The 15,405-nt window shown below is 42.5% G+C and overlaps 1 protein-coding gene across 1 annotated transcript in view; it reads right to left on the bottom strand.

Annotated features, from left to right (window-relative positions):
* Nucleotides 1-439: 439 nt before the first annotated feature.
* The window catches only part of COL4A1 (collagen type IV alpha 1 chain), a 139,524-nt gene continuing 124,558 nt past the window's right edge, over nucleotides 440-15,405 (bottom strand). The window contains exons 44-52 of the mRNA XM_081084484.1: nucleotides 14,032-14,104; nucleotides 13,181-13,252; nucleotides 11,946-12,074; nucleotides 10,815-10,913; nucleotides 9,680-9,892; nucleotides 8,599-8,776; nucleotides 5,548-5,662; nucleotides 4,168-4,340; nucleotides 440-1,381 (exon numbers count right to left, since the gene is read on the bottom strand). Of these exons, the coding sequence (XP_080940610.1) occupies nucleotides 1,300-1,381; nucleotides 4,168-4,340; nucleotides 5,548-5,662; nucleotides 8,599-8,776; nucleotides 9,680-9,892; nucleotides 10,815-10,913; nucleotides 11,946-12,074; nucleotides 13,181-13,252; nucleotides 14,032-14,104 (1,134 nt within the window). The 3' untranslated portion in view covers nucleotides 440-1,299. The remainder of the gene's footprint in view (nucleotides 1,382-4,167; nucleotides 4,341-5,547; nucleotides 5,663-8,598; nucleotides 8,777-9,679; nucleotides 9,893-10,814; nucleotides 10,914-11,945; nucleotides 12,075-13,180; nucleotides 13,253-14,031; nucleotides 14,105-15,405) is intronic.

The following is a 15,405-nucleotide window of genomic DNA, read 5'->3' as shown; positions in this document are numbered from 1 at the left end:
ACATTTAAAGAAATTACATCAAAGGCCTTAGTAGTCTTAAAAACGTTTTGGAGACTTTTAGTGAAAGGTCATTTCAGGCATAGTGACCTGGTTCTGCTCTCCTGCAATCCAGCCATTCCCCTGCTGAAGTCTGAACACAGCTCAGGAAAAAAACACGGAAGCCGCCTGAACGTGCTGACAGGTAAAAACACTGATACTTTGATTTGACGGAGCTGTTTTTCACACTGGGCTGCAGAATGAGGAATACTCAGCAAATGAAGGCCTTTTAAGGTTGTTGCTTTTGAAGTCAAGTCATTCAGTTTGTGATTAGTTTTTCAACCCTGAATATATTTAATACAGAATAAAAACAATAAGCTCAAAGTACATATTTCACCATAATAGACACCATATCCATGAACCTGGGTTTGGTTTTGGCAATACACATTTTTTTTTTTTTTTTGGTTTGGAGGTGAACAATAAAAATTGGTGTTTCACATTCAATACCCTTGTGTTTAAAAATCTATGTTAAAAGACAACACAGTCTTTTAAAGGAAGAATCTATGTATTAAGCTTTATTTTAACAGTGGAACTGAAACTAAAAACTTGACCTGCCTAACTGCTGACATCTATATAAATTACTAAAAAATATATATATATATATTTCATTTCTGCCTACTTTTGGACCATCTTTATTCCACAGGATATTGGTGATTTCTGCAAAAGCAGCTGCGTAGTACCACACATAGCAGAAAGACCTAAATTTATATTTGGGGATCAAAACATGTGGCCGCTGAGCCCATAATTCCATTTGGAGGTTCGAAACACCGTTTTCACGTGACTATTTTTTGTACAGACCAAGGGACTTGAATTTTGAAACAGCTAGACAGTGACATAAACAAACATTTCATCTGGGGGTGAAAAATGACTCTATTATCATACAAGAATGAAAACGGGTGTTCACACAGTATGGAAGGCCCCGCACACCTCCTAGCACCCTTTGGTTTTCTGATGGAGTTCTCATTTCACACATCAGTGCACCGGATTGTAGAACAGACTTATATTTTTATTTCGTCAAAAGTGCCATTTGGCATGTCACTATGGACAGCTTATCGATGTCTCTGTTTCTCCTTCAGCAAGTAGAGGCCAATGAAGCAGGGTGTGTTAGTTACGCGGATTCCTATAAGGCACTTTACGGTTTTCATACTGGACAGTGAGGTACACAGGATATATTTCTAGGGTTCGTTGCTGTTAAAAAAAAGGAGGAAGGGGAAGAGGAGGGAGTAGCACCATGTTGTGACGTTAGCTGAGAGCTGGGCTTCATTATGTTCTTCTCATACAGACTTGGCAGCGGCTGACGTGCGTGCGCAGCTCCCCAGCCTTCAAGGTGGACGGCGTGGGCTTCCTACGATGCAAAAAACAGTCAGGTGTCACTTCACTGCTTGTCAAAACCTCAAGCAAGTTTGTCAGCCCTCCCCCCTGCCCGGAGATCTCCAAGGGGTCAGATGAGGATGGGTTCTGGCCCCATGACCAACAGCCACTGCCGGGAGCCGGTCCATCCTTGCTGTTTCAAGGGACCTGGCATATATGGCATACTGTTCTTAATATGTTTGCTCACCTTCTTGGCACCATGTGTTTTAACCAAGGTCACCTCTCTGAGAAAGGTTGTTTCCCCAGGTAGGGATTTTCCCCTGAAGTTAGGGAGGGAATAAAACCCCTTAACTAAGTGCCAGGCAGGTAATTAATCACTTTAACTACGAACAATCATGCTTAAGCTACATAATCTTTACTCCCTGGAATGGAGATAAGAAACGCCCTAACCTTTGGAATAGAGATTGATAGGATTGGAATCAACTGGTATAAATACAGATGTAACAAGACAACAGGACACAGAACCTACACAGAACCTAGAGACAGAAGAACTTCGCTGGAGAGAACATGGCAAGAGATCCTGGACAGAAACTGGCCACAGAACCTAGAGACAGAACCTAGCGAGAGAACCTGGCTGAAGAACCTAGAGACAGAACCTGGCTACAGAACCTGGATAGAACATGGCAAGAGAACCTGACTAGAACCTGGTGACCAAACCTGGCTGGAGAACCTGGACAGAACCTAGCGAGGAAACATGGCTACAGAACCTGGCTGGAGAACCTAGCGAGGGAACATGGCTACAGAACCTGGCTACAGAACCTGGAGAACCTGGCTGGAGAACCTAGCAAGAGAACATGGACACAGAACCTGGCTGGAGATCCTAACCAGAACTTCGCTGGAGATCCAGACCAGAACTTGGCTGGAGATCCTGGCTAGAGATCCTGGCTAGGCTGCTGATCAACTGAACGCTGTCTCCTTGTCATTCCTTCTTCGCCGACTCCGTCCACACCTTTGGAGACCCCTGGACCTGCTGGGGTTGGACCCCAGCAAGCCACCATTATTCAGCCTGACTCTGAGCGGGCACCTTGCTGGGGCATCACATGGCCTTCATAACTCATGAAGCCGTGCAAGTTATCACCTGCTTTCCCCATCCTGGGCCCTGAGGTTAGGGACGTTCCCAGGAGCACATAGAGAGTGAAGGTACCCCACGTCTGCTTGGCTCCAACGTCTCAACCACCCCCCTCTCTTCCTCCCCCCGCCCCCGCACCACCTGCCTCCTTGAACTATAGTTTAACTTTGTCTTCTCAACCTGATATAAACTCCTCCAGGGGAAGAAGATACTGTTCTTTTTCTGCAATACTTCACAAGTTCTCATCAAATATTTACGGAATGCTACACTGAGCAACAAATCTGGGAAAATTAACCAGCCTTTGAAATACTTTTATAACGCTTGAAGGATTTATATGCAGGTGGTCTGATTGATGGCCAAAGAGAAAGGAAGACATTTAGTGCCCCAAATGCTTCCTTGATCCTACAAATCCTACCTTGTTCTGACTACTGGAAAGGGAGAGACCGAACTAAAATTGACAGATAAATTCTATTAAAACCGAAGGAATCATATCAGCAGAGTACTCTGCCCTAAAACTGAGGCTGCTTAATGTTAGGAACCTTTGGTGAAAATCCTAGTGCCCCAAACTATTTTTAAGGCAATAATATTAAGATAGCTCCTAATTTTGTTAAAAAAGCATTTTAGTTCATTGTACCAGGATATGGTTCAAAAAATACCCCCATTTTTACCCATTCACCCTGTAACACAGAGCTCCAGGAGCTGACTGATACACGCATTAAGTGCCATTTTGGTAGCTAATGGGTACCTTCTATCTGTAAAGGTGACATCAAGTTTCCAGTTGCCTAAAAAGTCTCGTGCAAGCTCCCAATTAGGAACCTGCTGATGTTCTGATGCTTAAAGAATTATGAGTGGCAAGTGTGTAGCTTCAACTTGTATGATCTAAACTACAAAGAGATGGGGTCATAGCAGAGTTCCACAAAATTCTCTCCCAAAAGGCAAAGACAGGAGGGCTTATCTCCAGGGGTGAGAAGCATTTATTCTGGGAATGAATAGTAGGTAACTGCTCAGGCCCCATCGGCCTCCTACATCCACTCCAGCAGGGGCCGCAGCTAGAACTAAGCAACAGCTAGAGGCCCCCCCATGTGCTCCTGTCCACTGGGGACTAGGCGGGCCTCCAAACTACCTTCAACAAGGTCAGCAGCCTCCTGGGCTAGTCATTTGAAAGGTGAAATTTTGGCAATGGTACAGGAAGGAAAAGGAGGCCTTCCCTTTCCATTTCAGCTACATTTGTACAGACATTTATTTTTATTTGCAGTGTCTAAAAAACAAAGTCATGTTAAGCCACTCAGAACTACCCAACACATTAAATTCAGCCTTGTAAATGCAATGAAATGACTGAGTGTTAAAGATACGATATTTTCCAATGCTCTTTGAAGATTTTAATTGCTTTAATTACATTTTAGTGTGTTCACCTAGAAAAATGAAAAATGACCTTTGTTCTTTCACGGTTCTTCAGTCAATGAGAGAATTAAACCCATCGCCTATGCGCGCTGCCTTTGAAAATTGTCTCGGCTCTCTGCCCGTGTAGAACAGAATCAGATTTTTGCTACTACACGTGGACGAGCACTCCTAATTACTGTTTCATAACGATCTTTGAGACTTTGTGCTGGAAGGTATATGGATCAGGGATGATTAAAAATAAAGACCACAACCAGGTGAGGGTGCTACAAGAGAAGGTCATTCCGACTTACTTGAACATCTCATTTCTCTCTATAGTGGCAAGCCAAAAGCTGTAAGCATTTGCATAGTAATTACAAGTCCCACGGCCGTGGCACTCGATGAAGGGCGCACTTCTAAACTCTTCCAGACAGGACCCGGGGGATGCGAGGGCTTGCCCAGAACCTTCAGCACCAGCGCTGGTGTGCTGCGGAACAAAGGGATCACGTGTCAGCAATTCCCACTCACCAACAGCAGAGGGCGTCACTGTCTCCAGGGAGGATCCAGAGTGCTCCCTTCCAGGAAGCCAGCTCTCTGCCTCATGCAATCACCAGGGAACACACTCATGCCCACGCTGCTTACACACTGGGCACGGCATTACTCCTCACAGCACCAGAAACCAGCCAGCCACTCCTCCCAAAATAGGAGATGCCAGTCCAGCTTCATTAGAATTTAAAGAAATGCTTTTCTCACTATGTCTTATTTTTGTAACAGTGAAACCTCTTCCAACTGGGGAGATGCAACAAGAGCCAAAATGTGTAAATGATGCTATAACCAACTGATATGACATCAGATTTTCTAAATTAAATTATATTCTATATTTGCTAGATTAGATGCTATATGCCCTTTGATAAGGTAAAGAAAAATCATCAATTTTTTTTTTAAAGAGGAAATTGAACAAGAAGGAGAGAAACGAGTAACTACTATTGTAACTATTAAATTGCATTTTGGTCTAACGGCTTACAATGGTCATGTGGAAAGTATTTGTGCGGGGTCATTTACTGGGAGTTAGTCTAGTAGAACCTGGTCTTACAAGTTCAGAGCCTTCATAGACTCAAGCAATACTTTAAATCGAGGCAATAACATAAGAAACTACAATGGGACCTCAAAGAGGTACCATGTTTCCTGTTTTAATTGGTTTTTCAGGGGAAGAGAACATCCGGGGCATCTGGCATCTGGGGCAGCTGGGTGATAGGGGGGCAGTCTCACCCCACGTGAAGGGTGTGGACACTCACGCTCCCATATATAGTGCGGAGGAGGCAGCGCACTGTTAGCCAACATTCTGTTGCTCTCCTCCTGACTCGAGTTTCTGTCTTCAGACTTGTGTGCTTTAATAAATGTCTACCTCCCTCCTCTTCTACCTGACTCTAGGAAATGGCAGCCTGTCCTCCCAGCTACCTAGTCCCAGAGCAGCCCCTCCCAAGGCGAGAGGAGAACCTGGCTGGGCACTGGATGCACTGCGGTTCCCAGCAGAACAGGCCAGACCCTGGGGATCAGATGGAAGATGGGCCTAAGCAGGAGGAGCCACAGAACTGAGAAGGCGGCAGCATCAGAGAGTAGAGGCGGGGGGGGGGGGGGGGGGGGTGTTAGTAGGGGGCTTCCCTGGGGAAATATGGAGTCTCCCAAATACTTACCATCACAAAGGAATAGCCAATCCAGAGTGAGGACCACCCGTTGGGGCACTGCGGGATCTGAATGGTCTGGCTGTGCACAGCCATCACCATGGCTGGTGCCTCACACACTGAACACCTGGAAGGGACCAGAACAAAGATACTCAGCACAGCTGAAGGGATGGCCCAGGATGAAGCCTTTACTTGTTCATGCCTTTTCCCATTATTTGCAGCCAATCTCTTCACTAGATCTTTCTGATTCAATTACACGTTTATCAAATGGATAATGTGCCCACTGCTTGCACTCTCCTAGGTGTCATAGCCTGTCTCTGTATTAAAATATTCAATTCAAAAATACATCCAACACATACGATTTAACTATCTGCTTTGCCAAAGGAGGAAAATGGGAAAGTCACGCTGTAACAGTGGCCATCTCCCAGAGGGGCAGGGGCTACAATATCTTCTGCTTTCTCTTTTGTGTTTCCAGTTTTTCAACAATGAGCATGTATTTCAGCAAACACAGTTAACGCTTGGTGAAATCCAAGTGCTCCCAGCCATTGGTTTTAAGCTAGGAATCATCTGAGATGTAAGAAATGCATTTAGTGACTTAGAATCGCCAAGGCAAACAATGCACCTGAGGCTGGGTGTCCACCTGAGCCCCCTTCAGGAGACCTGTTCCAGACCCGGGGCCAACACACCAGTAACGAGACCCTGTCCTGGGCCAAGGCTGTCACTGGGACCCCTGAAGCTGGAGTCAGTCCCAAAGAACCCTCCCCAGGACCAACACCTCTTAGCTAGGCTGCCTCACACACAGCCGTCCAGGAATAAATTAAAACAACCCACACTGCTCTGACTCAGACCTCCTCAACGAAGGGAACCCTTTGATGATGAGATAATGTTTTGTTAAAAAAAAAAAAGAAAAGAAACACCAGCAGGAAAATAATTATATTCAAGTCACAAAATGAACAGAGTGTTAGCAACACTGATAAATGACTATAGATGGTGTTAATAATTACACCTAGTTATGCTGGAACATTTGCATGAAAATGGATGAGGAGTGGGAAGAGGACCTAAATTAGTCATTCGATTTTCCATGGACTTGGTGGGGGGCGGGGGGAGTGCAATTTTCTATTTTCTTCACACAAATGCAGATGAATTAAAAGGCTCGGTTAAGCGACAGTTACTGAAATTGGCCTTATACATCTGCCACCATCTGCCTGCCAGACACAGAATCCAGAAATACAGCACGAAGGAAAGGCTTGCTCTGGGCTGGGGGGGAGCGCAAGGGGCTGTACGGGAGGTGGTCCTGACCCTGTCAGATGGCTGATTAGGAAACACAGAACCATAGTTAATGAGCTCTACGGTCCCTTAAAATTCACAGTCTAATTCCCCATATAATTTGTGAAGAAACTGAGGTCACAGTTAGATGTGTCAAAGCCAGAACTAGAACTCAGTTCTTTTTGCTCTCAAACCAGTGACCTTACTAATACAACAATGAAATAACCCATAGTTTTATGATGATTCCTGACCTTAGAAAGCCAGAAAGTTCTTAGAAGCCCTCAGAAGAAATATATTAAATCCTGAGAAGTTACTGGGAACCTAAGTTAAGTAACCATGGAAACTGCTTCTGAAGAGGCCAGGAGAAATGGGCAGCATTATTTCCAAAAGGAAATGTGAGGTATATATATCTATATATATAGATATAGATATATCTATATCTATCTATATCTATATATATAGATATATATATATGTATATGTATATCTATATCTATCTATATATATATATATATATATATATATATATATATATATATATAGTTGAAGGAGTAGTGGGCTTAAAGGATGCAAGTTCCCTTCACGCTGAGTTCCTATGGGTCAGTTAACAGAAAGATGTAAAAAGCCTGAAATGTGCAATACTGGCCATTTAAACGACTCATGCTTACAGAACCAGGGGTTTCTTACTGAAATCAATGGGACCACAGAGAAAAGCAAATCTAAGCCACAGGCTTCTAAAGCCCTGTTTTTGGAATATTCCACATACATGTCAGAGCCCCAGTGCTCCCCACCAAATCAAGGTCAAAGTCAGTTTTATCAAAAGATAAATAGAAAACAAAAATGAAAAGTCATTTTCTACCTGTTGTCCACAGGAAGCTAAACAAAAACACAAAGGCGGTTAGTATTCCTTCTCACACACTCAGCACGGTTCTGAGCAAGAAAAGTCTTATCCCAGAACAGTCCACAGCCCCACACGGACACTTAGAAAGTATTGTCTGTGTTTTGAAAAATGCCACTCCGGAAGGGTAATGCATGATTTTCCCCATTTAAGACTCATAATATACGTTTTCTTAAAGCTGACAAGAAAAATCAAAGGAAGTTGTCTGGAGACATTTTAATGTAAGGCATTAAAAACCTATGGTTTTCCTATTTATTAGGCATCTCCCAGCCTTTCTGGTTCCAGGATCCTACATGGAACAGTTCTCTTAATAAGACTGTGATCTCGCCCACCCAGATCAGTGGTTGAGCATCGACCTATGAACCAGGAGATCACAGTTCAATTCCCGGTCAGGGCACATGCCCAGGTTGTGGGTTGGATCCTCAGTAGGGGACATGCAGGAAGCAGCCAATCAGTGATTCCCTCTCATCATTGATGTTTCTATTTCTCTCTCACTTTCCCTTCCTCTCTGAAATCAATAAAAATATGTTTAAATGGTTATGATAAATATAATGTTATGTGTGTTTTACTATAATTAAAAATAATTAAATTATTCTGATAATGTCAAAGGGGTATGAGCAATTCAGAAAAAAGAACATCTTAAAAGGCTCCTAACAGAGATCACTATTTAAGGGGGGTGGTGGGAGTTAAAAACACTTTTCTAATGCTTGCTGAGGACTCCAGTGACATTGCTTTGCTCATGGGAGGAAAGACAACCAACTCATGAGTGAGTCACATGAGGTATGAATTCTGTTCCAGAGCTGGGCATTTGAAAAAACAAACAAAAACAAACAAAAAAAAACACCTCTGTCTAGACTACAAGCAATTTTTTTTCTTCAATTATACATCTGCTCGACTCACCTGCTAATAAACGGTCTAATATTGTCCCCGGCGATGGGTGCCATGGACATTGGCATGGGCTCCGGGGTGGACAACCAGTAGGAATAATCATTTCGGGAGGCAAAGTTGCAGACATTGTTGATGTTGCAGAACAGGAAGGGCATGGTACTGAACTTGCGCAGGCAGCTTCCAGCCGTGCCTGGAGGCGCAGGGAGAGACGGCAGGTGAAGGATTTGCTTACTAATTCACTGTCTACCTCTGTGTCACATGGTTTTGAGCTGGCTAATAATAACATATGTATATTCAACCTAATCATTAAAATGGGAACAAAGTTCTTTAAAAATTATAAATAGAAGGTAGTAAATATACCAAAGAGACTAATATGATTGTAAATGAGCATTAAATTAAATGTAAAGTAATCAAGAAAAGAGAGGTACTAAAAAGAATTATGTGGGACATTCAGATTGAATTCTAAAAGATATTTAACGTGGGGTCCCTTGTACAATGGGTATGAACATAGTGGACACTGCCTTTAATGGCAGTTTTGCCAAAAATGCAGAGATGCTCTTTATATAGACCCTTGCTGCCTGCTGTTAAGACCTAACCTGGATTTTGTGTGGAGGGTATCTGGAGGGGACTAAGGAAATGACCACAGATATGAACTTTCTGCTGATCTAAACTAATATCAGGGACACAGCTTAGGACACGCAGAAAAACATTTGGACAGAATATCATGGGACTTTAAAAAAAAAAAGAGCCATAGTAAAGCTGCTCTATTTTAAGCATGCAAACTTTCAAGTGTGTATTTCAGAAATCTTGGTCCTACTTGATAAATTGAAGAAGAGATCAAAAGCTTTGTTAATTTAAAATTTTTCAAAGATTCAGCCTTTAAATTTTCTGGGCTTCCCATTTAGTGACACAGTAGCTGTTAAATTGATGGCTCATTTGGCAAGGATGGAGGAAAATAGGGCTAAGCCCTCTTTTCATTAACGAGATCTTCATGGCACCCTGAACGACAGGACCAGAGCTGAATACAGCTCTCCACCACCGAGGCCCTCAACGAATCCATGATGAAGGAATCATGAATCTGTAAATGTCTCACCTAAGTCCTGTCCATGGGCCCTTTCATTGCCTTGCACATAGAGCAAAGAGTACCCATTGTAAAGAATTTTGGTCCCGGGAGGACACTGCGGATCATCTGTTGTTTGACTGTGCCTGGTCACAAGGAAGCCGTGATCAACGGATGGGGTGCCTGGGGGACCCATGGATCCTGGCAACCCATCAGGGCCGGGTGGTCCTGGAAACCCTCTTGGACCTGGAAGATAGAAGAGAAGTTGGGTTCCCTAGTCACAGACAAGTTCCTCTGAAAGGCTCCAAGCAAGACCAGTCAAACACAACAACCCACCTTCTTCTTGCTGCCTTAGCTTTTCTTTTTTATATACTACCTTATGATGTTTTATGAGCAAAGTAGATGCTCAAAACAATTTAGTCCAATGAATAAATAAAATATGTGAAAAGGGATATATGAATAAATGGAATAAATGACGTGATTCCATGCATGTGATGCATATAGCATTTGGAGGCTTCTCTAGGAAAGAATTATTATAGAATTATTCAAATAACCTCCTTTTAAATTGGCTTCTCTTCCATATCAGCCCAAAGCCTGCACGTGGAAACAGGTCAGTAAGAAAGCATCCATGCCGTGGGTCCTTCCGTCCCCTGCGGTAACTAACTATGCTGCCTGCAAAACTGTTCCTACACCTTCTGCTGGGCTGAGCCCTTTGTTCAGTCACCTGATGCCCCGACCTTTAGCATCTCGGTCACTTATGGGATATCTGAGTTCCTGCTTCCTAGGGAAACAGACCAACTTTACATCAGGGCAGACAAGGGCCCTTTGGCCAATACTGGCATTGTCATCTCTTTCCCCTTATCCTTTGCTGAAACGGAATTTCTGAGGCTGCAGCCTGCTTCCCTCACAGAAAACCACACAGGGCCATCACGATTGGCCTCCTTTCAGCAACATCTGGGAAACATTGTGCTTTGATCAACGTCTGCCTCCCTACACAGAAAAAGTGATGACAACCCTTTAACTCTTCTATAGGATCCAATTTCTTCTAAGAAAAGACTTCTTTGGAAATCTTCCAAATAACATTTTCAACTCCATTTTGCAGTTTTCCGCACACCAGCTTCTAACCCAAAGATACGGTAATAAGGTTGGGAGACTGCGGCAAACCTACCAGGAGGTCCAGAGGGTCCCCTCTCTCCTTTCTGGCCAGGGGCACCATCAAAGCCGGGACTACCTGGTGGTCCAGGTATGCCCACGGATCCTGTCACACCTAAAGGAAGAGAAAGAGAAGTTAGGCTCCGATCCTAGAGAGCAGAAGGCTGTATCTTTCACTTCCCCTTTGAAATGTGCTCTCTAACCTTCTGGAAGGCAAGCAGGAGGCCTCTTACTGCAGATAAAAGTCTTCCCAAGAGAAGCACGACTGCTTCCTGCAAAGCCCTGTACACAGTTCACCAAACAGCTGCCAAATGGACATTTGAATGGGTGTATGTTGCATCATCCCATTCAGAGTTCTCCCTAGCTTTTTGCTATTATTATTGCTATTGTTTGGCAGATCGTTTTGGAAAAGGCAGGCTGTGTGGGCTGGGAGGGAGCTATTTGACACATTTTTAATCTTCTCAAGTGTGTCCCCCTTGACCATATTCCACCATCTCAAATAATTTTTAGGCAACAGATACACTGACAATGGATAATATATCTTTTCATGTGTACAGTTTAATCTGAGGTAGTTTAAACTTACATTTTCCTATATGCTACCTTTCAATTCCAAATGTTTTCATTCTCCTTTATTTTTCACCCCCCCCCTTTCCAATAGATCTTAAAATAGGAAGCATTTAGCCCAAATAAGCAGAGAGATTCTAGGTTAGGATGCCTGGAAACAACAGAAATTAGCACAAGTCTTTGACAGTTGGGTAGAGCTTCTGAACCAACTGCCGAGAGCTCCAGTTCTTACTGTTTTAGGTGCTGCTCCTGACCCCCGCCACGCCCCCTCTCCCCGCCCCCCTCCCCCCCCCCCCCCCCCCCGTATGTCCTAGCTGGGAACAATGATGTGGTTCCTTTCACCCATGTTTTTCTAAGTGATGTGCTAGGTTGTATGTTCTTCTAGCTATTCCTGTATTTCACTCTGGCTTTTTTAGGTCCACTCAAAAACTTTGTTTGGTTTTGATATGCATGAAAGAAAGGTAAGAAAATCATATTCAAATAGGTGATTATGTAGTCATTACCCAGAGACACATGGGTGAAGAGGAAATCCCGACCTCTTCCTGACCCTCACTCCCCCCCTGCACAGCCCAGTTAATCTTACCTTGCTGTCCTTTGGGGCCTGGAGGACCCTGAAACCCTTTCATACCGGCAGGACCTTCGGGACCAGGGAGCCCTGGCTCCCCTTTGACAATTTGGTAGGGACCCGGGGGCCCAGGGGGACCTGGAAGACCTGTGGGAAACAGGGATACCACTGATCAATTTCACAGTCAACGTATGATGCCAGAAAGAGCTCCCAAAGAAGAGTCCAATGTGAAATCCAATCCAAATAGAATGTTTCTCAGATAGAAAATCATCATCAAAAACACAAGTAATCATATCCTCATAAGTCATACATGTTATCTGCACACATGTATTACTTCACCTAAAATCCTGAGTCCTGAGGCCTGGAACACACATTAGGGTCGATTCAAACTGCCTGGACTCCCTAACGACCACCATCCGGCCCTCACTTGAACACTGCCAGGAAGTGAAGCTCATTCTCTCCAGGCATCTCTCTTGTGACTTGGATAGCGCCCATATTTGCAAGGAGAAAGTTTTTCTCCCACTTATCCGAAATCTGCCTCACGGTACATTATAACCGCTAGTCTTACTTTTTAATGGTGAATAAACTTAATCCTTCTTCTGTGTGATAGATCTTGAAATATGTGCAATAATAAGAGTTTTCCGAGGAGTCTGAGGTCTGCCTCAATCTCCCTTCTTCAACCAAGCATTCCCTAATTCTCTCACTCCTCCCACACATATCCCCCCTTTTCTTTTCTTTCCTGACATATCACTTCTCACTGCATTTCAGTTGCTCATTCTCTCCCTTGGAACAAGGTTTAAAAAAACTCAACACAGCTCCAGAAACAAGGTCTGGCCAGCAAAGATTACAATGGGATGCACTGTACTTAATTAAACTACTTCCAAAATTATCATGTGCTTTTCAGAGCCACTGCACGCTGTCGATGCCCAGTGCGGGGGAGAGGAAGACCCTTTCCTATAAAGAACTCCTTACTGTCCAACCAGAATTCATTCAGCCTACTTGTGCAAGATCGATGTTATTCCTATTATGACTTCAAGTCGCTGATTTCAAGATAAGTCACTGGTAAAAATGTCTACCAGATTAGTCAAATACAGCAATTCTGACTAGCTACTAAAGAATTTGGTTGATTATTTTCTAATGACCTTTGAGCCTTTTCACATTGGTAAAACCAAACACCCTAATTCTGTGAGTTCAATGGCTTTCATATTTCCTCAAATCCGTAAGGCACCTTCCAATTCAGCACATTATCGTACCTTTAGATCCAGGGAAACCTTGGTCTCCTTGATCTCCTTTAATTCCCTGAAGGCCAGGGAGACCTTTCTGACCTGGAAGAAAGCACAACATTGTCTTTGTCCAGGATCATAAAAGATATACAAGTGTGCATAGGCATAGGCATGTGTAAAGATACACATGTGCGCATATGCATACATGCATGTGAATATACACGTGTATATGTACACACATATATGCATGCATGCATATACATACACACAGTGAAATTTTCCCATTTATGCTTATGGAAGAAAAGAGTATTACTTCTGGTCAACTATGTTAAACTTTTGATGAAACTCTTCTTTCAAGAACCCAAAAATCACATTTCCAAACATGCAACAAACTGCAAAATGGTCTCAACCAGTGGAGGAGCACATGATATTGTTTTTGGTCACATCTGATTCACACATGTCCCCAAATAGACCACAAAACCTGCAGGCTGAGCACTTGTTTTATGGACCTTTCATTCATATGTATCTGATTCAGCAGTAAAAATCACAGTGTCTGAACATTGGTAGGTACCCCTACATATTTTCTCAACACATTAATAAGTTAATGAATGACCAAAATCCATGACTTCTTAATGATATTCAAATAATTGAGATGCAATGATCCAGTGATTCTTAGTAAAAAAAAAATCAGAACATCTTTATACAGCCATTCATAGCATTATACAAATTGGGCTGTCACATCGAAATAGCATATTTAATTTGAAGAGAATAAGACTTGTTCTATAATTATACTGGTTCTATCAATATTAAAGTGCCAGTGGTTAGGAAGCTCTGGGAATAGGTAAATGTGTCTTTAAGCAGCATCACCTTTACTGTCTTACCTTGAAAACCTGGAACTCCTGGAGGTCCCATATCACCCTTAGCACCTGTGATTCCTGGAGTACCACCAATCCCCTAGACACACAAAGAGAACATCAGTTGGGAATCATTCAGGAGATGAACAATAAGACTCTCAAGTAACTAGTCATTGGGAAACTGGGACAACCCCTTCATGTTCTGCAAAGTATCTTTGTGGATAAATGGTGTCTTGTGGTTCTTGAAAGATGTAAAAAGAATGCCAAAAACTCTATGTATGTCAAAACAAGGGAAGTGAATCAACTTGCTTCATTCACTGTGTCCCCTCTTCTTGTCCATCTATGTGGTAAGTTCTCAGAGCAGGTGCAAGTCTGACATTCTGCTGTCCCACCCCAGACCACAATGCCATGAACAGAGTTGGGACTTCCTAAACATTTATCATGGCAACACATCAATCTACCAACACCAACTACCTTTCTGGAAAACTTTCCCCTAAACACTCAAGCATAGTGCTTTTTCTTTAGAATTAGCTTCATATCTTATCTGAAAAGTGATTTTAAATATGGAAATGAGGTAAAATATACTAAAAAAGGATTATTTTTCTTTATAACAATATTCATGTATTTTAAAAATATTATCTCATATTCTAGCTGCTAACTCAATAGTTTTTTCTTCTAGTTTCTTTCTCGATATATAAAAAATTGTATTGTTTCTAACATATATTTGTTTCTTTGCTTTAATTTATTTTAATAGGTGCCATAACCAAAATAATATGCACAAATATATACAGTTGACCCTGAACATTGCAGGAATTAGGAGTGCCAACCTCCTGAGCAGTGAAACATTTTTATATAACTTTTGACTCCCCCAAAACTTAACTACAGTCATCTTCAGTATTCCTGGGGAATTGGTTCCATGACCTCCTCCAGATACCAAAATCTGAGGATACTCCAGTTCCTTATATAAAATGGCATAGTGGAACAAGACATACTATCAGCTCTCCACATCTATGAATTCCTAATTACAAAATAAAGTATTGTTTTCAATCTACAGTTGGTTAAATCTGAGGATGCAAAACCTGGGGACACAGGAGCTAACTGTATATATATTTTTTAAATCCACATATAAGTGGACCTGCATCATTCAAACCCATGTTGTTCAGGATCAACTATATACAGGCATGTGTGTGTGTGTGTGTATGTGTGTGTGTGTTTTAAGATATGTATGTCATATGAGTGCATACACACATATACATATATACATATACATATATATACACACACATATACACGTATTTATACATAACTACATAGAGAGACTAGAAATGTGGAGTATATTTCTATGTTACTGAGGCTTGCTTTTTGCATCAAGTTTGTAAGTAGATTTTTAAACCCATGCAT

Source organism: Myotis nattereri, assembly GCF_964212035.1.
Source record: "Myotis nattereri genome assembly, chromosome: 2".
NCBI lineage: Eukaryota > Metazoa > Chordata > Mammalia > Chiroptera > Vespertilionidae > Myotis > Myotis nattereri.
This window is presented reverse-complemented; position numbering and strand designations above follow the sequence as displayed.